Genomic DNA, 25,391 nt, shown 5'->3' on the forward strand with positions numbered 1-25,391 from the left:
ACAGAAAAGGTTCGCCATTAATATTGACCTGCAATCATGAAACAGTTATGTTCAAGCACCAACTTCAGACAACTTTAGGTTGCCTCAGATAAGTGTTATACTACATACTAAATATGTGCAATTTAAATACATTTAAATAAATGTGCAAATGATCTCAGATCTTTGTTACCGAGTGGCTTTTCACAAATTAAACACTACTGCCAAGTTTTAACATCTTTTCTGATGGCTGGAATCATAATGGTCTGAAAGGATAACTTTAAAAGTATACAATATATTTTATTGCTTATATTCAAGACTTTCAATCCTAATGTTCTGCATTTTTATACATGGCTAACTATTATAAAGTCTACATTTTAAAACCATGTTGTTTATGTCAACAATGAGTTATTTTTGTTTCTGCGAAGATCAGTTGGATTACCTTCCCATTAAACAGTGAAAAGAATTAAAAATAATTAAACAAACAAATAAATATGGAACATGGAGAAGTTAATATTAAAAAAATGGGAAAAAAAAGAGTATAACACACCATGTTTCAGCTTTGGTGCTTTCTTCGAGTATATGGAATAATGTGTATTTTACTCTTTCTTTCTACCTTTCAGCATGGAATTAACCTTTGCTGATGATGATGCAGCTCCCCACAGAAACAAATACTATGAACCTGCAAAAATGCATTATCTTACCTTTGGTTTAAACTAAGGTCTCTTAAGAAGAGTGAATGGAAAGATAAATGAATAGTAAATCACAGATCAAGCAAAAGCTCAAACATTCCTTCAACATATATGAAGCCTGGATTGCACTGATAATTTCTTTTCAGAGTCTAACAGAGAATGATAGAACGTACAAGAGGGACCGTTCTTACCTTAAGGTCTCCCCAGAGGAGCCCCTCCTCTTCCACAGGTTGACCAGGCTGCTGGAACGGCTGGCTGCAGAGGAGGACTTGCCATCGCCCACATGCATACGCACCACGGTGGAGGTGGTGAAAGCACTGCGCACGTTCCTCTCCGGTTTGGCCAGGATGATGTACACCTTCGGTACGAACATGCAGCCCAGCGCCACGGTGGCACTCAGGCTGACGGAGAAGCACATGGTGATGATTTTGTAATTGCTGCCAAAATAAATGGGCACAAAGGCCAGCCAGATGATGCAGGTGGTGTACATGGTGAAAGCGATGTACTTTGCCTCGTTGAAATTGGCGGGCACGTTCCGAGTTTTGAAGGCGTAGAAGGTGCAGCTCAGGATCAGCAGCCCATTGTAGCCCAGGGGAGCTACCACCCCAAGATTGGTGGTATTGCAGATCAAGTTGACCTCTCTGATACTGGGGTAGTCGTGGATGACTTTTGGAGGCTCCATGATAAAAAGAGCAACAATAATGCTCAGCTGAATGCAGATTAAGATGAATGCGATAACTAGCTGAGCACAAGCACTCATGAACCTTGGCTTCTTGGTGCAGATTTTCTTCTTGCTACCGGCTAGAATTCTGGCAATGCGGTTGGTTTTAGTTACCAGTGCAGAGTAACTCATAGCAGGTGAAAGTCCAATTCCAACTCTTTGAAGGTAGCAGTATATGACGTGGGGTTTGGCAATGAGGCAGAAAGTACATAGGTATCCCAAACAGATTCCTGCTAAAATAATGTAACACAGTTCTCTGCTGGAGGACTTCACCACTGGTGTGTCACGGTACATGATGAAGATAAAGGTCACAAAAAAAGTAGCTAGGAGACCCAGGCAGGAAAAAACAACAGCAGCGATTGGCTCAGGATCGCCCCATCTGAGATACTCTACTGGAATGGGATCACACCCTGCAGGCCAGGAGAAAATAAGCACGTCTTTGATTAGTTTTTCAGCTCTTTGTAAATTAGTTTTTAATGCAGCCTTCCAGGCTTTAGATAAGAGCAATTAATTTAAAGGACATCTCTAATTATACTGTCAGTGAAAGTGCATGATAATAAACTACTAGGAACTAGTTAAAATGATAAAATGAAGACTTATCATTAAAAAATAAAAATCAATACAAATGTTTCACTAAACTGCTGATCATTTCAAAACCAACATTCTTTAAAAGTCTTCTTTCTTCATAGTGCTACTGACCACACAGATATATTATGTGAGCTTCCCTCCAACATAAATCTAGACTGACTTGAGAAAAGAGTTATTATTTTTTATGTTTAAAGAAAGATATAAACGATCACAAATCTGTATCTGTATTCTGTATCACAATCTGCAGTACATTATTCCTACAGAAAATATTCCACAGGAAAAAAAACACCCCTTGTGTCAGTCCCTCATTTTGTGCGGCTTTTGCACTCTGAAGTGTTATTGACAGTAGGTCATTAATATTATCATATCATCAAATGTGACCACAACAAAATCTGGAAATTATGACAGTTTTACATTGAAAACACAGTTTTTTCCCATTTCAAAACCACTCATTATCTCATTAGAATGCTGCAGTCTAAAAAAAAACCCTGAAATATTACAATTTCCTTAACAGTGTAGCCGTAAATGAAGCAGCAATGTCACAATTGTGAGAATCTCCTGTCTGATTGTCACATGTAAATTATCTTCCAACAATGTTTCTTGTCTGTAATCCTGTACAATGACATGTTTGTAATGAAAGCACTAAATCAAAGGTCCTGTGGTGTTTTTCATTTGCTTGCTGCTAACATTTATCCTACATTTAATTACAAACTCATTTACATGCACCTTGTAGTTGAAGAACTAATAACAGGTTAATGCTCTACTGCTTTTAATTCTTCCTTCTGTGTATGTTAATTGAAATAGTCTTGTATTTACTATTAGATAAAACCATGAACACAGAAAAAGCAGTTTGCAGAAATCAGAATTGCAATCACCTTGTTTACATGTTCTTAAAAGGCATAGAATTAGTCCTTATGAGGAGAAATGTTTTATACTATAAACTCAGTGGAATGTCATAGAGAAATTGGACTTCCATTAAAGCATGCTAAGTGCACCCATAACATTGTAAAGGTATTTTTTTTTGTAAACTAAAATCTGCTTTAACTACTAAAAAAGTCTCACAAAGGTCTGAAACACACAATACCAATTAGTGAAAATGCAATATTATTCAGCCATGGATTATACTGCAAAATAATTCAAGAAAAACAGTACATTCATAAATTAACTATACAGTTGCAATTGTTTTTAAAGATTAAATAAATTGGGTGGGAAAGCACATGTTTTTCAGTGTACTAAATTTTAAATGAAAAATTATAGCTCTAAAACGAAAGTTAAGTTGGTCAGATCAAAGGTTGTAACCGAACATTATAGAATCTAATACTTTTGCAAGAGTCTTTATCAATGCCTTTGATTATTTCACACTCATGTTTTTTGATATGTCAAATTTCGATGCCCGGAGGGCTTGAGATATTGATTACGGATCAGTTGGCTCCCCAGCTAGGGTTAGGGTTAACACTCACACTGTACTTTGACAAGTTTTACGGTCAGATCTGGATTATGGAGCCGAAGTCAGCATTAGGACAGGTGATTTTTTGCTCCTATCTGAAATTTGTATCGATCAGGAACTCTTTGGTACTTGGATGGCGCGGTGCACCGCTCCGTAATTGTATGCCAAAACTGAGTCGGATGCATCAAAGATTCAACCAAACATTGTAGTATCTAATAAATTTGCAAGAGCTTTTATCAATGCCTTTGATTGTTTCACACTCATGCCTTTTGGTTGGGGGAACATGTCAAAATCAGATGCCTGGAGGGTATCAGATATTGATTGCGGAACTGCTCAGTTGGCACCCCAGCTAGGGTTGGGGTTAGCATTCACACACTTATTAGGCAATTTTTATGCTCAGCACTGGATTTTGGGGCTAAAGTCAGCTTTAAGACAGGTGATTTTTTGCTCCTATCTGAAAATGTTTTTGTCGGAAACTTTTCAGTGTCTGGATGGCACCTTTTACTGCGCGGTAACTTAATTTCAAAACTGAGAAGGTTGTATCAAAAGTTGTAACCAAACATTATAGAATGCAAGACCTTTTCATCAATGCCTTTGATTATTTCACAGTCATGCCTTTTGGTTGGGGGAATATGTCAAAATCCAATGCCTGGAGAGCATTGGATATACAGTATTTATTACGGAACTGCTCAGTTGACATCCCAGCTAGGGTTAGGGTTAACACTCGCACTCTACTTAGACAATTTTTAAGCTCAGCATTGAATTTTGGGGCTGAAGTCAGCTTTAGGATGAGTGATTTTTTGCTCCTATCTGAAAATGTTTTGGTCGGAAACTTTTCGGTCACTGGACGGCACGGTGCACCACTCCGTAATTGTATCCCAAAAATGAGTTGGTTGGATCAAAAGTTGCAACCAGACATTATAGAATCTAATACTTTTGCAAGAGCTTTTATTAATGCCTTAGATTATTTCACACTCATGCCTTTTGGCTGGGGGAATATGTCAAAATAGATTGCACATCTAGAAGACAATGCTGTCTTCTTAAAGCATCTTCTAAACTACATTTCAACAGAAAATAATATGCAGTCTTGCTAAACATTTATGTCACATTGCTGCAAATCCCTAAACATTAAAATGTAATCAGTTGCTCAATGTATAACAATCATATGATAGATGAAAGTAACACTGCAGTCTATTGCTTTGCCAACTGAATTGGGCTGTTATAAAATGATGATGAAAGACATAATGAGTTGACACAGATTGTATGAGATGTTTAAGAAGCAATATTGTCCTCGGTTGTTTTCTGTTTATTTTGCTAGTTGTGGCTTGCCAGGCCATCTTGTTCCGAAAATTAAAAAAAAAATGAATATTTGTATTACTTTGAACACAAAACAAAACAACAAAATGCGACAGACATAAAAGGGGGAGTTCAGACAAAATGCAGAGAAAAGAAGTGAGTTTTGAATAAAAAAAACATTCAATCAGTCTGTTTGCACTAACAAAATGTACAGTAATCTCACAATATTAAATGAGCAAATTAAGGAAGATGAGAATTCTGTTCATCAAATCCTGCTGTTCATCAAATTATATGACATTGTTAACATTTTCCAGATTTGATCTGGTTGTTACGCATTTGCTTTATAATTATGTGTAGTCAATGAACCGAATGACCCTTGGTACAAACATTTACAATAGTATTGATCTGAGAAATTGTTTAACCAGAACTGGTGCAGGGGAAGAAGGCCAAAGCCTCTCTTTTGGTGATCAGTAATGAGATGAGGAGCCCAGCCTCCCTGTTTAAGGGCTAACCCTCAGATGAAGTCAATTTAGATTTACCAGTGAAACCTCTAAATGTGACCTTCCCAGGTGGGAGGAAACTCATGCATACATGTGACGTTCCACAGCACTGAACCCAGGATGCCGAAGCACTTGCTAACTTGTAACCACTGCATACAATACCTTTCCACACTGACCCCTGGGAAATACAAAAGCAAACTGTGAGAGTGGAGATGAAGAAAAGAAATCCATTTTATCCACTCATCTCTATACAATAATCAGTATTCTCCAAATTGATTAACCGATACATTTTTTAAAAGCAGTGCAATTTAAAGGACTTTGCCATCAAATCCTCATGCAAAATCCCATAGAGGTGAATATTTAAAATCCTGTTTCTTTAAATCCCGTTTAAAACCCTTCCTTGAAAAAGATAGATTTTGTATGGACTGCCAGTTCTGAAAAAAACCCTATTCAAATGACGAAAAATTAAAATCCATTGTCAGTTGTCACGGTTATTAATTTCACTGTCTACAATGAGAATTGATTGCTTTATCAGAATGTGAGTGTACTATAAGTGTTAAATGTCCTGCCCATGATATTCGCACACTGTTTAAGATCCTCATTTTCTTCTTGAAATTTCTCAAATGGGATAAAAAGAAGTTTATTCTTATTGGAACACCAACCCAGATAATGATGTCTCCGTAAGTGACATTAGCATTTCCCCTCTCATTAGACCATCTAGTGAACAGTTACTAATGTTTCTAAAAGTGCTGGAACTTGTATTATTTTTTATTGGATCTTATGCAAGGTTACACTAGAACATCAAATGTCTCTTTTTCACAAGCATCAGTGCACACACAGCATTAGAACTGCAATAGTATGAACAACACTGTATTCTTTTTCTGTATTTTGAACAGAAATAATATGTGCAAACTGCATTCGCACCCCGTTGCTTTCAATCAAGCTAATGCCATGCCCCTGGTGAAAGTTACATCCCTTCATGCTATATATGCAAATGAAAAGTAGTAACACATTCTCAAAACAGCACTTTAGAAGAACCTTATGTAAAACTGACATAAAATAAAACAAATATATGGTAAACATTTAGCAGTAGAAAATCTTTTGAATGAGATTCCAGGGTTCCTTATAGCTTGGCACAGCAGTGTGGATGGGTACATAAGGGCTCTTTTTGTTTTCTGGTTACAAAATAAATGTCTTTCATCTCACTGTCCGTCTGCCATGATATTACTGTACTTGACACACTTAACCCAGGTTTTTCTAGGGTACATTACAATACATGTTTAATAAAGGTACCCCGAGCAACACAGTATTTCAATTTTTTGGTAAAAAGGTGAAAGTTCTCAAGCTGCTGGTATATAGAATGGCCTAAAGGATGAAAAGTCTTTATACAGCACATCCGCTGTCCCACTGGACCTCCATGTATCCTACAGTACAAGAAATCAAGCTGAAAAGGTCTGAAGAATCCCATATACACCTCTTTCAGGAGGATAACCTTTAAACCATGAAAAGAGTCCAGCTCTTATCTAGCCTGTTTTGTGCACTTCTGACTGATATGAACATTGTGCGGCATGGGCAATGACAATGTAGTGTGCCTCACATCATTTTTCCAATTGTAATGTTAGCGTCTTTAATACAAGACATTTCATATTAGGAGATTTCTTTTACTAAGAAATCTGAAAACAAACTAACACACTTGTGGTGGCAATCTCAGAGGATTGAAATGAGGTTAGGAATTACAGTGTTTGCTTTGCCACAGACATGCTGTTTCCATCTTAATTGGATCAAATAGTATTCACTCCTGGGCTTTAAATTTAGATAATCAATTCATGTTTCATTAAATAAAACTCCCTGCTTGCAATTAGCACGCAAATGACAATCCACCTATTGGGGAATATCCACACTGCACTTACTATACATCTCTTTTATGAAGATTACTGCTTCATGCAAGGTAAGGAGATATATATATATAGAAAAAAAACAATAAAGAAATGAAGAAAAAATCTCACAATACAGAAAGGATCAAGAAAAGTGAAATAACAAAGTGCAAGCACAGGAGAGAAGGTCCAGAAAATTACAATGTAGGCTAAAATAAATCATGAAATTTATGAATTATTTTTTTTTTCAGTATTATCACAGCAAAGGAACAGCAAAGGATGAAATGCCAGCATATGATGAAAAGGAAAATCAATGTGTTAACATTTCACACAGATATTTACAGTACCAAGATAAAAAAGTAAGATATTTCAATTTAAGAACAAAACAAACTTCCATATTAAATAATATTAGCATACTGTAGAAGAGGCAGAAGTGTTCCAGTTAAGAAAATCTCCAGGACAGATGGTATTATATCAATTATACTAAAGGGAAGCAGTGATGTTATTCACTGGCCATTATCCAAACACTTCCTGCAGTCAATCAGGATGTGAGTAATATCCATTGACAAGATTGCTAATGTAGCACTCATCTATTTATAGGGTTGTCAAACCAACTAATTACAGTATATACTAATAAATCTGACTATTTTGTATCTATTTAAAGTCATGGAAATAATAATCAGAACTAAACTAAAGGTAAGATAACTCTAAGGGATAGTCATCTTAAATGTGGGAAATGTACATCTTGCTCAATTAATTTGTCAAAGTAATTTTAACAAGCAACAAAATTAATGAATACAAACAATATGACATGATATATTCAGATTTTCAGAGGGCTTTTGAAAAAGCACAACACAAAACATGAAAATTCTGAAACTGCAAATAGTAGGCATACAAGGAAACTACGAATCAGAAACTTTTAATGACTGTAAACAGAGTAGAGAAAAGGAGTAAATGCTCACATTGTGGTGGTTAACTAAGTACCACATAGAACTATATGAGGACCACTGCTCTTTCTAATTTACATCAGTGACCTAAATTCTCATGTAGTTAGTAAACTAGTCATGTTTGTAGATGATTCCAAAATTGGAGAATTATCAAATACTGCAGAAACAACTGAAGAAATTCCAAACATTTAGCATTGAAGAGTGGGCAAACTTCTGGCAGATGATATTCAATGTAAACAAGAGCAGGATGTTATATGGAAGAATAAAAAACATAAACTTTGAATGTAAAATGCAAAACTGAGCTTGAAGAAGATGGCTATGAAAAAGACAAATATCAATGTTGACATAATTTTCTTCTTTGACACAATGGGGATGCAATAAAAAGGTAAATAAGACGCAAAGCTCAAAATGTAGAATTTAAACAAAGGGATGTTGTGTTAAAATTGTACAATGTATAAGTAAGACCTCATGTAGTACCATATTGTCACAATGTTACGAAAAACAAATTGCTTCAGCAGTTTCAGTATGGATTTCCCTTACTTACCTTCCTGAACCTAAAGGAATGTCCTTTACTGACAAGCTAAAAGAACTGAATGTATTTAGTCTTGAACAGCAAAAACTAGAAAGCAACCTGATTCAAGTACTGTATGTACAGCATATTTGACCAGGCATTGACAAAGTAAAACTGCTGGAGTTCTTCAGAGTCAACAGTGTGACATGAACTAGAGGATGCAAATGGAAACTCAGGGAAGTACATTTAAAAGTGAGAACAGGATGCTCTTTTTTTACACAAAGGATTGCAGGAGTCCGAAAGAAGCTATCTAGCCTTGTTAGAGAAGCCAACATAATACCCTGACATCTTTCAAGAGATGTCTGAATTAGATTCACAACCAAACTATTAGTGTACAGCACATGAAAAAGTAATGTTATCTTCTTTTGTGCAGCTTTCTTTTCCAAGCCATCAGCACTTAAGGGTCAATTTAATTTAAGGGTCACCCAACTCACAAAAAGTCATATCCATATGTCTAAAAATAGTTGGTTGTTGCTAGTTGTTTGATATACCTAAAAATTAACAAAGCAATCCACAAACAAATCTCTGAGTACCACTCACTTTCAAATCTGTGTAAATCTAATCTTAATCAGTCTTCATTTGAACCTTCAGCCAACCACCAGCTTTGCTCCTTTACAGATTGAGAGTTCTCTGATCCCACCATTTTATTTCTCTGAACAAAGCTCCGGGCTACTTAAATGCATCAGTTTATGTTCAAGTTCTCCAGAATGTCGGTCTTGTTTGGTAAAAGCTTAGTGGGGGTCTCTCTGGAATGGCAGATGAGCAAACAAATGTTAATTGAGCTTCTTTCCACATAGCAGCTGTGATTTTAACCTGTGAACTACAGATTATTTGATCCTTACTAGTCATATGCCACTTAACTAGGAGTTTGAACAGAAACCTACTACTGTATATTTATGTTTCAGTACAATAAAGGAATCAAGGTGATCACATTACCTGAAATATTTTCGATGTTCTGTTTTAAAAGAATCATCAGCTTTAGGTATATGCCGCTAGGAAACAATATCGGCTTTTAAAAGCTTACTTTTAATAATAATTCCTGGCACGTATAGAATGTTTTTCATTACAAAGTGTTCCACACACACGAGGGGATTCACTTCCTCTACCAACGAGGTGCGACACCTGGCCGGGTGATACTCAGCAGCCATATGCCCAGCTGCACAATGGATAAGGCAGAGAAGTGAGAAATTGCTTTATCAATGCAAATAAGGGAGAAACTTACAACAAATAGGCAAGGTTTACCCAGGACACTAAGGCTAACACCACTAGTCTTTTGAAATGTGCCATGGGATCCTTAATGACACAGTATTTAGATCCCCGGTTTAAACATTTCATCTGAAGGACAGTCACCATACTTTGACACAGGCTTAGAAATTGTGGTCCAGAAGAAAGACTGCCACCCATTGTTCCACCAGCACCACTTAGTGCAACAACTTGGATTTCTCTGGAGGTCTCCCATCCCAGTACTGACCAGGCCCATCCTTGCATGGCATTTGAGATCAGGTTATAAGTTGGTAGCAATGCTGTTACCAACACCAAAAGTACACAGTCTCAGTTATACAGAAAAATGAATTCCAATTAAACGCACACGTTTTACCTATATCTGAGAAGACTTCAATCACAAGTTTCCTACATTCTTGCTAAGTGGTCGTATTGTGTATAATAAAGCCCTTGACTGCTCAATGCATTACCTGTGAGATCGTAAGTGGGCCAGGAGCCTAGCTCGCATGCCCTACAGGTGTATTCATCAAAGACAAATTCATTGTCTTTACAGGGTGTACAGGTCCAGCAGCAGCTCACTTCACCCTTGCGGATCACCTAGGGGGGAAATCAAAGGCAGCTTGAGACAGTAGTGTAGCACCATGCCTTTGCCTCATTATCAGCTCACTGACTTTGCTGTGTACAGTACGTAAGAAAGAGGCCAAAGCAGAAGAGCTACAGAACATACCAGTTTCTGCACCACTGGGGCAGTACTGTAGAAATAAGTATTACAAGAGTCTAATAACAATAAAAGCTAGTGTTTTAACATCATTTATATTAAACAACCTTTAAATAAAGTGTAGCATGCAAAAAACTGAAAGGAAAGGTATTGTGGCAATTACTCAACTTTTACAAGTCACACATTAATAAATATGCATCACCTTACCTTTATTTGACCCTTATCACAAGGCTCGCTGCAGACAGACTTCATAATTGTATTTTTATTTGCCCAGATTTCAGCATCATCTATTTTCAGTCCACTATTGTCCCAGCTCCCTACATTGATGTAGTCATAGTAGTCTTTTCCCATTTTCTTAAAATTCATTATCTCATACCTATGATACGAAAGCGTGACATTAGTTTTCCTTGAAGATAATGCGGACACAAAAGATGCTATGCAAAAGATGTAGGATATTAAATTATCTTTTAACGTGCTGGTATGCTGATACACCATCTGAATTCTTAAGACAAGAATCTGACTGATTACTCTTTACAGTATATAAAAATCATAAAGATTATTCATATAGAAATGATAAATGTCCTTTATTTTATTAGCACATTGATTTAGATATTTAAATATTGGCAATATATTTCCTTATAATTCATTTTGAAAATCCTTTTTGTATATTTAAAAAACAATATGCTAATGAAACCAAAACAAGACAAGCACTGTTTGCTAGCTCAGCAAAGTGACATTCACCTTCCTGGTGAATCTCCATTCTCATCAAACAAGATGCCTTCCCCAGAGACCCCTGTGAAATTGGTTTTCATCAGGAAGTCCAACAGTTTTCTGCCATCTATGGGTTTCATGGCATCACAGAGACCAGCATAACCAGGACACAGGGCCTGCTGCATATTGTGCAGACCATAAGCCATAGAGTAGATAGCATTGATGACAAAACCCATTTTGGTGTCTTGGACATAGTGTTGTCTTAAAGACTCTTTCTCTGTGGAGAGAAGAACAAAAACACAGCATTAGAAAGATTCCAAATGTCAGAAGACATGATGTAAAATAGATGTCTTTAGCAACATTTATGAATTAACTTGCTTGTTTTACTTTCAATAGCATGAAAAAAAACTGATGAGAACACCACCAGACATTTGTTTAATTATGAATAAATTCATGTTTAAAACAATGGAGGGATAAATAAATTAGAAAGGATCCATGCTCCTCTATGGTGAATAAATATTAGCTGAAATATTAAAAAGATTAACCATGAAAAGATTTTTTCCAAACATAAATGAAGATGAAAAATAGATATAACAGTAATACATTTAACACAATTATAAAACAGCTTCTTCTATCAAACAGTCATAAAGTATAACAGACAAGGAAGGAAATCTAATCTTACACAGGCTTTTGTACCAGTAGTACAGTGCATTCAATTTTCTCAATGACAGTCCAGGGAATTACTGTGTAAGAATACTACACTATGTATTACTGATGAAAAAGAAAAACACAACACCTGCAAAGTTACTGATAATTTGTTCAGTATAAATTAGCCTGGAGGAACCTTTCACAATTCTGAAGGATCAAAATAGGTGCTGCATAATTTTCTATGATGAACTGTGGATTTTTTAAAACAATCTCTCTCCATATATAAATATTACACATTTTTAATTTACATCTATGTTCTTCTTTAGGAGTAGTTCAGAAGTTGTTGAAGTATCTTTTTTTTAAAAAAAAATGGGGGCTCTCCTGGCTATAATAGCAAATTGCAGCATTTCATCCCTGAAGATTCAGAGATGGTATTGCAGTCGCTAATTTTACATTATTCACAGAAAAATACACAAATAACACTTGCAAGCAAACTTTCATGATTGTATTTTCTTCAACAATCCATACTTTGAGGTACTGTATTTATTGAACTTAGAATTATAGTTTGACTGACAGAAATTATTTTCTTATTGCACAAAGGTTTGTGGGGGTCTGGAAAAAGCCAGCTTAGATTTTCTGTTCTTGAAAGAAATAGATGAATAAGATTCTTCGATTAATTAGCTACTAATGACCACAAAAAGCTTGATGGGCCAAAATATGTTCTTAAATGTCTGATGGTAGATAATCTAAAAATTAATTTTTCTTGTGACTTAAAAATACAGTACCTGTATATAGGATAGTTGGTAGAAAAAGAATAATGTGTAGAATAAAATGTATGTCCCTGCTACAAGTTTATGTAAACCATTTCTCTAACACAACATATGTGAAAATAATGTGAACAGACACTTAAAAAGTAGATATTTTCGTTTATTAAATTTTTTTAATCTTTCAAAGACACTTGTTTTAATCTGCTGTACTGTAAGTGGAAATGTATCAGTAAAGTGTTTCCAAAGCACGGTTTCTGCAAAGGGTAAAACGAGTTCTTGTTCTTGGGCATGTGCCTGAATAATGTAACCACTAGCAAACATCATGACACGAAAAACATTTATTGTGCAATTATTTAGGCAAAAAAGTAGTTCCATTTGAATCTACTGTACTGTATGTGAGCTACCATATGTGATTGCTCCAGATGATCACAGTATAAATGTATTTGCATTATAGGCTCTATTACAACAACCTGTTACCCAGATCCATTAAAAAATTCAATATTCATATTTTTAACTTAAAAGTTTCAATTACTATAATGCAGTTTGTGTAGTGTTTTTAAATTAAATAAAACAAAAACATGTTCAATCCATTATTCAATTTCGGAAATTACATTTCTTTTCAAAGAGTGTCATCTGTGCAATAGCCTTTGAATCAGTGTTCATAGGAAACTTTGTAAATGAATGGTTTAAGAGACACTGCATTCAGAAATAAAAGGTTTTATGTTACAATGAATGGTGGAAAAATTTCGGAATAAATTAATTTGCACAATGAGCCACCTCTATAAATGGGACCTGGGGATGCTTGTAGCTCGATAACACAGTAACCTAAATGAGATGCGTCTCATTTCAGACAATGATAAAATACAGAAGCCTCAGAAGGCTTACCTTCCATAATTAACATGAAAATAGAAAAGCAGGAGGGTTTATTGAACAGGTTTCTTGTTGGTGTTTTTAATGAAATTTTAAAATGCAAAAGCATAACAGCCCACAGGACTGAATGACCAGATGTCCTGCCTCACTAACATTTCAAACACATTCTGTCTTTAGAGATGCTGGATGCTTCCCTGAGGTTGATACGCTGTACAGAAAGTGATGTAAGACACCAGAGTCTGCCAGCTTACTGGTACAGGTGCGGTTGTATTTGGTATTCTCCTGTGGGTGACCCTTGAGGCGACACTGAAACCGATGCTGCCAGAATTCGGGAAACCAGGGGTTCCGAAGGTTCATGTCTGGCTTCAGCTTCAGGTAGTAGTCATCGAACCACTTGACATCCGCAGACTGCAGCTTGATGGTTATGCCCCCAGCAGCCTCCCTGCTGTATCCATCGGTGACGTCATAGCGGTCAGCCCAGCCATCGCTGCAGGGGAAACAAGGAGGAAATCATACTCTGGAACAGTCCATTTCATAAGAAAAACACTGGACATGGCCATGTCAAGAGGCTTAATAACATTATAAGGCAATACTGAAATAGATAAGTTTGGAAATCAGAGTAAGTGTAACTCAGGCTACATTAAAGAAGCATTTTCTCTCTTTCCAAAATCACTATTTTTTTTATTTTTTATGGTGATTGAGTTACAATAATAAAGGCTGTGTCCTACCTTAAAGCAGTGATGGAAAACAGTATGAGAGAGCATTTAATTTAAAATTCGGATGTGTATATTTTGATTTATATAACACAAATAATTGCTTTTAGAATTTCATAATCTTTGATTATTACGGCAGAATCATCTCGTAATTCAAGAACAAAACAACAACCACAGGAAAATAATTTATGCTACTTCAGAAATTTCATTTGCTAAACATTCTCACAGCAGACTGTAAGTCTCCATTAAAATTATAATCGTTTTCTGTCTTAATTATAAATGACTTCATAAGGTTGGAAAAAACTAATCTATATAATGTTAAATGTCTTATAAATATAAATAGCATGTTTTAACTTATTTAACCTAGCAATGACATTGCAAGAGAAGATTTTAAACAGCCCTTTAAAAGGTTACAGCTACAGTATGTTTGCTCAAAAAAGGGATGACATGTCAAATGTTTTGTACCAGTCACATCAATGGAAGACAAGGATAAAATCTCTTTGAAACAGTTACAGTATCAAACATATCCTTTTTAGTTCTTTGTTGTACTATAAACTGCTCGACCTGCAGATCATTTTGTCACTAAACTAAGTTTTCTTCTGGGTGTTATTTCATTACTCTTTTTAAGTCTCAGTCATTTTAAATTTATGAAGTATTGAGATAAAAAAAAAAACAAGGAAAGTAAAAAAGGTAGTTCAGAAAACCCCCTAAAGATCCTCAAGTGCAGTTATAAAATCACTTTTAAAGGACGGAAACAAAAAATGCGGCAAAGCTGATGAGCACTCTGAGTCATGATGATGCATGCTACTTCAAAATGTCTTCTGTGTGTTGCCTTCTTTCATACCCCAGGGAAACAGGAAATCTTTGGTGGCATCTAGAAAGTTCCGGTGCTTCCATAAGAATTTTTGTTATATAATTTCTAAGTATAACTAAATTTCATGCTCTTCAAATATATGAGCACTTCACTTAAGAAAGGTATATTTATGAATGTACATGTAGATATAAAGCTGTCTATACATATAAGATATAAGATGTAATAATTTCATTGATAAGTTGAGAAAAGATTCATATTTTATAGGCAATCCATTAGATTTCTGAAAATTCTGTGTATTTTAAATCTTTGTGGCCACTAATAATGTAGTACTCTTTCCAGGTATAATATTTCCTGGTGTCATGTTGCTCTGGTGTAACACCTATAATTATTAAGAGAAAAGGAAAGATTTCAAGAAGGCAGATTAAAAAACACCAAACGAATTGTTTTTGCTGTTCTCTGCATTTAAAATTAAAACTGGAAATGAACTGACAAATGATGAAGCTACAAAAATTCACATAGGCTGAAATAAGAATAATACTTAATGATCACAAAGACAGAAAACAAAGTAAGAAAGTAAGCAGCAAGAGAACCGCTGAAATTCTAACTTTCTTCAAAATGTTGGAAATAAATTAATTTTCATTCCAAGGAATCTCATATTTTTATCATAAACCTCATGTGTCCATGACTATGATATCTAAGAAGACTTCGCCAGCCAAGGGCAAAGCATGCAAAACCTGATCTATATTGTTGGGAAATGATAGGACTTTTATTGGAACAATCCACTTTCTTAAAACAGCATTTGATTTGCTAATAAGAGTACAGATCCTAAATAAACTGTGAACACAAAATATATTTCTGTAATCCCAAAAGGGCCTGAATATGGCAGCAGAAGAACTTTAACAGAGAAAGCAGATGAAACACAACATTAAATATTACCCCTTTAAAAACTGTTCTATTTCATTTTGAGGTGTAAATTATATGAATAAATTTCACTATTATTGTTTTATTATTGCATTTTAAATTAAACAAACACTCCTGCCTAAAGGTAAGCAAGACCTCTAGAGATCAATGCAAGATGCATGATTACTGTACCTTCTGTAGTAAAACAGATGCTGTTTTCTCAATATGCTTGATTCCAGAGTCCTCCTAAATGTAATATTGTTGGCACACTATTACTCATGTACAGGATGTGGCTTTGTGCTGAGCACCATCTCTAAAAAATTCAAAGTTTCATATCTATGAACAGAAACTCCTAATACATTTTGATCATAAAGCTACCATACAGCATATACACAAAAAATGGCACTGTAAATATACCTGAATGGCATTATATCAGGAATATTCGTTATATTAGTCAGGAATGGTGTAGTTGTAAAGGGTATAGTTGGATAAAAGGAAGCAATGGAATGTGATTTCCAACATTTACAGTAGGCTGATAGCTGTCTTCACACAAAAGCAGGCTTATCCTTTCAAGTTTCTTCATAATTCCCCTGTGCATTAAATAGGATAGCAAGTGAACATTGTATCACCACCTCACTTTGATTCTTATAGGAAAGCCTCTACTCTCCTTTGGGACTTTCAAGGCCTATGTCTGTTTGATAACCTAATCTTTATCTGTTCCCTTGTCATAACACTGTGGATACCAACTGAAGACGTAACTGAAGTGATTTAATCTGCTGCATAAATACAGTGTATTATATAACCATAATACAGGTTGTGTTTCCAACTTTTACTTCATTCATTAATTTAAATGAAAATTAAAACCTTTAATGTTTGATACTGAAGTTTGTTCTGTTACATTTTATTTCCAAAACAGTGAATTTGTGCTTTTAAAGAAACTTTGTCTTGAGAGAGATTATTATGATTATTTTATTATTACATTTCAAAAGTCCACTTCAGAATTTACTTATGCATAAACGTAAACTCAATGACTTGTAGTGATCGCTTTTGAAGTAAGTTGTGCAGTTTTATATAAGTACATATACTCTAGATTGCACACACTATTCATATACGCATACAGCATGATTCATACCCCAATAGAAATATGAAGGAAAAATATTGCATAACAGAAAGACATACAGATGTGTCCTGCTGAAAAAAAAAATCATACTGTGATCTTAATGGCATTACACAGAGCAAAGTCATGTTTGTCATAAATAATTAATGTTAGGTCTGGAAAACATGATATAAACACGAAACTACAGTAAGTACCCCTGTAGCATGCTTTAAGGTTCAGGCAGTTTTGAGGGGGGAATTTCAATCATTCCTTCAGGCAGAATTGCTCGAGGTCCTTCAGAACATTTGGTTTCTGTTTGTGAACTGCCTTCTTCAGCTCAAACCACAGTTGTTCCTTTGGATTGATGTCTAAAGATGTACTGTAGCTTTGCAAAATCACATTGCCCCTTTTTTTGTGGTTTACTCTCAAAAAAGTGGCTTTTTCTTCTTTGCAACCTGTTCATGAATGACACATTGATGCAGGCGACTTAGAATGGTAGTTTTTGACACTTTGTATCTCGAAGTTGCCAGTTTGTGTTGGAAATCTCCAACTGTTGCCTGAGAATCAACTGTTGCCTCCAGAACCATTTGTTTTGCAGTCCATGTTGGCAAGACTTGCATCCTTTTGCTGGCAGGTCTACCACTTTAAAAGTAGTTTCTTAATCATGGACACTACAGTGGAAAGTGATAAATTCAGCCTTTTGTGCATTCTTTTATACTTATCTTTCACTTTGTGGAGGAAAATGACCAGTTGCATGCAGTCTTCACAGAGCTGTCTGACCTTAACCGTGATGACACATGCTACTTCAAAATGTCATCTGTGTCTTTCCCCCCAAGGAAACAGAAAACATTTGGTGGCCAACATATAGTTCTAGATGAACTATAGTTCTTTGATTCATTTCCAAACAGCAGTATTTTATTGCAGATTTATTTTTGTTTGATTTTATTCAAAGGAATACTTATATGTTTGAATAAATGCACCTCTACCTGTATGCTGAAATTTGATTCATTATTAATCAATGCTATTGTGATTTCAGTACAGTACATTTTAGAATAGTTTTACGCAAATTAAATTAATAAATAAATTAACTAAAATTCTATTAAAACAAATTATCCAGTCTGTATCAAAGTATTTCATTGAGGTGTAAATACATACTGTATGGAAGGCATGGTACTCTGAAACATTACAATTCAGTACAATTTTAAAGCTATGAATTCTCTCATAACAGAAGATCAGTCTACTGACATACTGGAATTCTGTGCACACCAGATATACTGTATACTGTACATACTGATACAGAAAATGTTTGGCAATGCATTGACCCATTTATGATATTAATCTTGTTTTTTGAATGAAACAAGATGAAGACTATCAAGAGTAGCTTCATGTGTCCCCCAGTGTAAAAAATTCTAGAATCTGATCATGACAACTGCAGTAGTATATCCTCAGTATGGAATTCTTGTCTTAAAATATGGAATTTGAGTGATCCTTGAGTAAATAATGTATACTGCTTTTAAAAAATTAAATTATAGTCCTTGGAATGGCAGGTTAATAAGAAACATTTTAAGACATGGTTGAGGATAGTTTGATGACATGGTTAGAAAATGGGTGGATGGATGGTTCGGGATAGTAAGTTGAGTTTCTATGCATTATGTGTCACAAACCGCACGCAAAAAAAGTTAACTCATAAGGGATAAAATATGTTAATCTTTTAATCCATGTAGAGACTAATGAAGATATGAGTGCAATAGAACTGGAGAAGAAACTTGTCAAAACTATTTTGTTGCATTATGTGCCTGCGTGCGGTTTGTGACACATAATGCATAGAAGTCGCACCCACTAATTAACTTCACACACTTTGACTATATAACCTTCCACTCTGCAACTTGTCCTCACTCACTATTGAAGTTTCCTCAGCCTGAGCTGTGAATCTAGTTAGCGATTTATCATTTGTTCTTGTGACCCCCTGGATTTCTGACCTACCTGCTTCTGATCCCTGACCTCGCTTTAGCCTAACGATTTGATTAATGTTCGCCTAGGAAAACTGTTTTCTCTCTCATTCTCCACACAGGGTCTTTTCCTACTTTTTCCCTCGGAGCATGTTACATTATGATTTTGATACTTCATTGATAGTGTTTGAATTTAGAGCACAGTTTGTAAAGCTAGCAATTTGCATAACTTAGCAGTTTTCTTTCTCATGCCTATAGAATATTGCCACCCTCCAAAGACCTATAATAGACATATGCACTATAGTCCACTCCTGCTCTGACAGAGATTGTTTAGTCACATCTTCATACAATGCATACAGCAGAAAGAACATCTTACCTTGATCTGATAATAGCAATGACTGAAATTGTGAAACCAGTTGACGATACAAATAAAATATTAAATCACTGCAGTATAGCTTGAGTTAAAATGGCTTGTAATTTATAATACATTTATAATACCTAGCAATCCATCCTTTAAATGTATACTTCTAAAGCCTGTAACTAAAAGAGACTATATGAATTTTAAAAGGGTAAAATCAACAGTGATTGTCTTCCCACAGAATACTGAAATATCCAAAGTCTTTGAGATATCTGGCCAATTAATTAAATGTTCATAGGCCATATGGCCACTTGGTAATAGTGCAAAATTAAATATTTCACTTTGTTGGAGAGGGAAAAAATGAACCCCACCATTGCTTTTTATTTCTTTGCTGAAGTGTTCTAGAAAAAAATATCTCAAAGCAAGACTGACAGTATTTCTTCAAACAAATAAAGAATTAAATAGATGTGGAACTCTTCATTCCATAGCATTTTGTGGATTCCTGTCTATACGGTAGTATTCTAAATTTCTTTCTGCCAGTGTTTTGAGAAACAGAGATTCAATGTCTTTTATTAAATAAATTAAAAGTGTCACCTCTTCAAAGCTGTTTTGTTGACACTGACTTCCTTGGAGATATTACATAACCTGAAACTGAAATTTTTTTTCAAAATTGAGCTAAAAATATGTTTAAAAAACACCTTTCCCGGGAAGGAAGTGTTGTCAATCCACTGAGTGTAATATTCGCTTGGTTGAAAAAATGATTTATTGGATTTATAAGCCTGGTATTTGGCAATGGGACAAAAAAAGTTAACTCATAAGGGATAAAATATGTTAATCTTTTAATCCATGTAGAGACTAATGAAGATATGAGTGCAATAGAACTGGAGAAGAAACTTGTCAAAACTATTTTGATCTACCTTGTTAAGACATGATGCTGATAAGCCATAGAACAACTGATTCTGCTACCAATGTCTGCTTCTCTTTGGAAGGATGGTCCTGACATGTTTGCCCTAATGCATTTCTGCAGGTGGTGCTAGTGTATACTTTTAGAAGAGTTTGGGAACAAATGATAACAAAAGAGCATAATTTATCCTAATATTAGTTTAATAGTTTGATTTATGTTATTAGTTTTCCTAATCGTAAAGCCAATAATTGTATTAATAATGAACTTGAACTACACAGCAGCAGTAATAGGTCTCAAGTAATCATAGATATAGATTTTTGTTACTTGCTTATTCAGCCCAGACTTTTTTTCCTAATGCCTTACCATGTCTTCCTCATTTTTGATTTTATACAACTCTCTGCAGGGGTGCAAGGACTTAAATAATAAACAGACCTTTTATAATTCATCTACACACACGACTGGGCACTGGCATTAATCTGGGTCACTGCCCACATTATTACTTGGAGGCCTGCAGCTTCCCAAACACATGCAGTCCAGTTAGTGCCAGAAATATCACACTGATAGCACTTTCTCTGCATCTCTTGCTGTAGAGGTAAAACCATACGTGGGTTGTCTAACATGTAGTGGATCACAGATGGCGTTTGAGCATGCTTGAGCAGGTTCACCAGCACAGAGAGGCCTTGTTCTGTTTTCAATAGTTTAACAGGTTATAACCTTAGAAACGACAGATGTCTGCATCAAAGCTGATGAGTGATGACAGGTTTTTCGTTCTATAGTGACAACAAGGCATCACAAAGCATATTTAGATCACATTCCTCAGGACTCTAACATTAAGACTTATAGTAATGAAACAAATACCAAATTCAAATAATGTCAAGAACATGGATACAGTACAGTATTCATGTTTACTACTGAGCTCATATATTTTGTATATGCTGCATATTGTACTGGTTTATGTAATCATAGATTCTGTAAAAACATTCATTTCTTTTTGTTTCTAATTTTTATTTTTTTTAAATACATTCTTTTATGCACCAGCATTAAATAATGTCCCATAACAGCACACAATATTTTAAAATCCTGACTGACATATCAGATGACTATAACTCAACTTAACTTATAGGATATAATCAGTCCCATGGTTTGTGGAAAAAAAAATCAAACTCAGTCATTAGAGGCAAAGATTCCAGATCCAGGACACTGCACATTATTGTTCCTGAACATCAGACTTTACATAGCTCTATCACATAACTGGAAAATTAAAAAAATATATACAGTCAGATTGTCTATTAAAGTGATCCAAAAGCAACTACAAACTGAAACTTAAGGATTTCTATATTTGTAATAAAATGTATTTTTTTATCAGAAATTGCTCAATATCTTGTATATGTACAGTATATATAAATAACTTTTTTTTTCTTAGAATGAAACATGGTTGCAATTTTGCAGCAGTACAACAGATAAAGGTACTGATTCTAAACCACAAATTTTGGAAGCACAGCACTATATTGTTCCCCTACTGGTGCATCAAAAGGTTTTTTAAGGAGGTACCTGCTAGTGCTCTTTGGCAATGCCCAGCAGGGCTTAACATCTGATAGATGTAGGATTAAAATTGGTTTTATTTGAAATAGATCTTTAAAACATGGGATCTGAATACGCAATAGTAATCTCAAGGGAACAAGAAATATATGAATTACAAAAAAGAGAGATCCTTTACCTTACTAGACAGAAGACTGAATCTGTATAAAAATACAACCAATAATTATTACATATTTCAAACTACTGTAATTCCTGAAATTAAAATTTCATGATATTATTTCTTATTTATCGGATATTATCGGCTGAGTTTCCATCAGCAGTGATAATATGTCATATAATATAGGTCAACAAATTTGGTGCTAGATTTCTAGACAGGCGTGAAGGAGATTATTCTGAAAAGAAATAAGAATATATTTGAATAAATGGTAATATTTTAATGTCAAAGACTGGAACTCAAAGGTTTATCAGGGTACAGCTACTGTATATACAGTACCTTTCTCATGATAATTAGAGTTCTGTTAGAAATGTGTGCTCTGCACAGTGTTTTAGGCAGCCATTTGCAGAAACCTTGAGGATAAAGTGACATACTGCTTGGCAAAGCATGGTTTCCTTGTTGAATTTGGCCAATATCTTTGTCTTGGCATCAGTTTAGATCCAGATGATGCTTTCAGTTTCTGTTTACTTCTACAGAAAATAACTGCCTTCTGCCACTGAAGATCAGCATTGATTTAAGTTTGACCTTTTTTTTTTGCTCAACATGCAGTATGACAGACATCAGTGTGATGGACTGAGAGAAAGCTGTTCATAATTTTATGGCACACACACACAACATCATCATTTTTAAAATCATTGCTTTCCAAAATACACAAAAATAAGAATTTTACATGTTTATTGACCAAAAATTCAGTATTCAACTAAGATCTTACTTTGCCTTTCATTGATGATTACAGTGAAAGACTTTCCTTATTTACAGTATATTAGAAAGCTTTTTGACATATGGAATGCAAATATAAATATAAGACCAAAGAATTGGATAGTTTTATTCCTTGGCATTAAACAATATATTTGGTCATTGGTGCTGCTCATCACTGATTTTATAGGACAGAGGCCTACACAGCACATTAGCATATAATGATCATTCTCATAGTGAGTTAAAAATCTTTGATTCCTGTCATGAACAATAGTGTGGAATAAGCATTTAGAAGGCCATTGGCTGCCATTCTTTTTAAATCAAATGTGTCTATTGCACTATTAAACTAGAAAAAAGCTACAGTAATCTATGAGCTACACTTTCAAAACAACTTCAGTGCCAGTTATTGATTAACAATTCACATACTGCAATCAAACAACAATGGTGCTAATGGAGTTTGATTTGTAGGAGTTCCCAGATTCAAAATTAATAAATACACCAAGATCATACATCATTGTAAATAAAAAAATGTCTTGAAGGATACAAAACTGAACATTTTTCTTTTATCAAGTACTTTCGCTCTCTGATCCATCACTGCACAGTGGTCCTTTCTTTGTTTAAGTGCATACTGGGTTTAATAAAACGAGATTGATTCTCTATATAACTGATAATGCACCTGATTAAGGGGACATGGCATCATCCACATTTAAAGGGTTTCAAACTGTTAGTTCTCAGTACATCGTGCTTTGGAGGGAGGCCATAAGTTTCTGAGGCTATTTGCTGAACAGAGACAAAACTGCAGGCCCTCTCCATCAGCCCTGTCTTTATTAATTCTAATCCCGTATTCTTCATGGGCTCTCCTTGGTTCTACTCATGCTCCTCAGATCTGTTCTAATCTTTCAATATTTGAGTCCTCTTGACCTCTGTAGTGGTGCTAATGAGTATCAACAGTAAGAGTCTTCTATGAGATATGCACCTCTCGCCACAGAAACTAATTTCCTACTAGTTAAGATCTGGAATCAGATAAAAATGACAGACGGCCACTCATAGGTTAAGAAACAATGTTTCACGCTTGATCCAGTGTTCCAGTTCGTTGTTTATGCTTTTGAGGGTGGGGATCTAGCCCCATATCATGAAATGATATGTTAAACTGTTTCAAATGGTAAACATTTGAACCTTTTTTCAGTTTTCAAATAAACTACATAAGTGTTTTGAATGTGAAACATTGTCTTACCAGAATCAGATACGGACATATAACATGCAGACAGTAGACGTGGGAGTGTATACAGTATGTGATAAGTGTCTTAAATTATGTGACACAAGTAATGGTAGAACAGTTACTGCTTCAGGATGGACATCCATATGGTATTACGAATAACTGATTTTGACCACTTTATTTCATCCACATTATTACATCCGTGTCATATGTGGCTAGACATGTACAGTATTACACACTGGGAAGTTTTATAATGCCAGCACTGAGTTCCCTCTTAAATGAGGTTAGTACAGAATTAACCATGTCATTGAAATCAAAACAATTTGTTAAGAAAGAAACAAAAGCATTTAAATGTATAAATTGGTGCTAATCCTAATTATTTTTAAGATGACTGTGTTGTATGTATCTACTGTAGTAAATTCATTTTTCCTCAGGACAAATGAGTCTTTCAAGGGACTGAATTCATAAGAGGGAACTAAATGGAGTCAAATGTCCTGATCTGATCTCTAAATAAAAACTACTGTTTATAACCTTGTTTGAGGTTTTTTTATGTTTTAAAACAGTGCTGATGAGCAGAAAATGTTTTAATATCTGAATTTCAGAGTTTTCTGTGTATATTTTTGTCACATGACATCCCTTCAAATCCACCATTAGAATTATAATAAAAATAATCCTTACACGTATACAGGTCTTTTCTGGACATTAAATCTCTTTATAGGTAACAGGGACTCCTCTTACTACCAATGAGGGGACCATGTTGAGGATGTCACTATCTTCATACCAGTGTGTAGTGCCCACCTGGATAATGCGACGGTAGACAAAATGTGCCTGTACACTCACCGCACATCAGCTATCAGTGGGAAGGAGAACAGAGTGATGAAGCCAATTCATAGATGGGATTAATAGGCGATAATTGGTAAAGGCCAGGGGGGGAATTTGGCCAGGGCACTGGGGTTAACACCCCTACAAGAGTTTGTTTATTAGTTCAGAACACTAAAAATCTGCTTATGAAATTTTGAAACAAAGTGACCTGCTTTTCACTTAACATCTTAGCCACTGAGGGGTTTTCTTCATTCCCTCAAACACAATTTACAACTCATGCTGTTCACTAATCCCACAACCAATTTAACTCACATTTCAGTTCTGTAGATTCCCAACTGATACTGTATGTGTGAGTATGATTGATCATTTATTTTCACCAGCTGTTGAATGATACATACCAACTACAGTATTTTTTCAACTGAAGATGCACGTAGTTTATAATAATTACAACTACAATATTTAAAACAATAATGGTTTATAATGATAAAATGAATCCTATATTCCAGAGGTTAGTAAATAACTTATGCTAAATTATGATCTATTGACTGCTATTTGCCTTTTAAAAGAGTATGTCACTACATAAAAACAGGAAACACAGACCACTGTTCTTTCTTGTACTTGCT

The 25,391-nt window shown here is 35.0% G+C and overlaps 1 protein-coding gene across 1 annotated transcript in view; it reads right to left on the reverse strand.

Annotated features, from left to right (window-relative positions):
- grm5b (glutamate receptor, metabotropic 5b) overlaps positions 1-25,391 on the reverse strand; it is an 88,336-nt gene that overhangs the window by 6,472 nt on the left and 56,473 nt on the right. The window contains exons 3-7 of the mRNA XM_088922227.1: positions 13,799-14,034; positions 11,293-11,539; positions 10,759-10,927; positions 10,304-10,430; positions 860-1,799 (exon numbers count right to left, since the gene is read on the reverse strand). Coding sequence (XP_088778353.1) covers positions 860-1,799; positions 10,304-10,430; positions 10,759-10,927; positions 11,293-11,539; positions 13,799-14,034 — 1,719 coding nt within the window. The remainder of the gene's footprint in view (positions 1-859; positions 1,800-10,303; positions 10,431-10,758; positions 10,928-11,292; positions 11,540-13,798; positions 14,035-25,391) is intronic.

The sequence above is a fragment of the Atractosteus spatula genome, chromosome 7 (assembly GCF_055471065.1).
Source record: "Atractosteus spatula isolate fAtrSpa1 chromosome 7, fAtrSpa1.hap1, whole genome shotgun sequence".
Lineage (NCBI taxonomy): Eukaryota > Metazoa > Chordata > Actinopteri > Semionotiformes > Lepisosteidae > Atractosteus > Atractosteus spatula.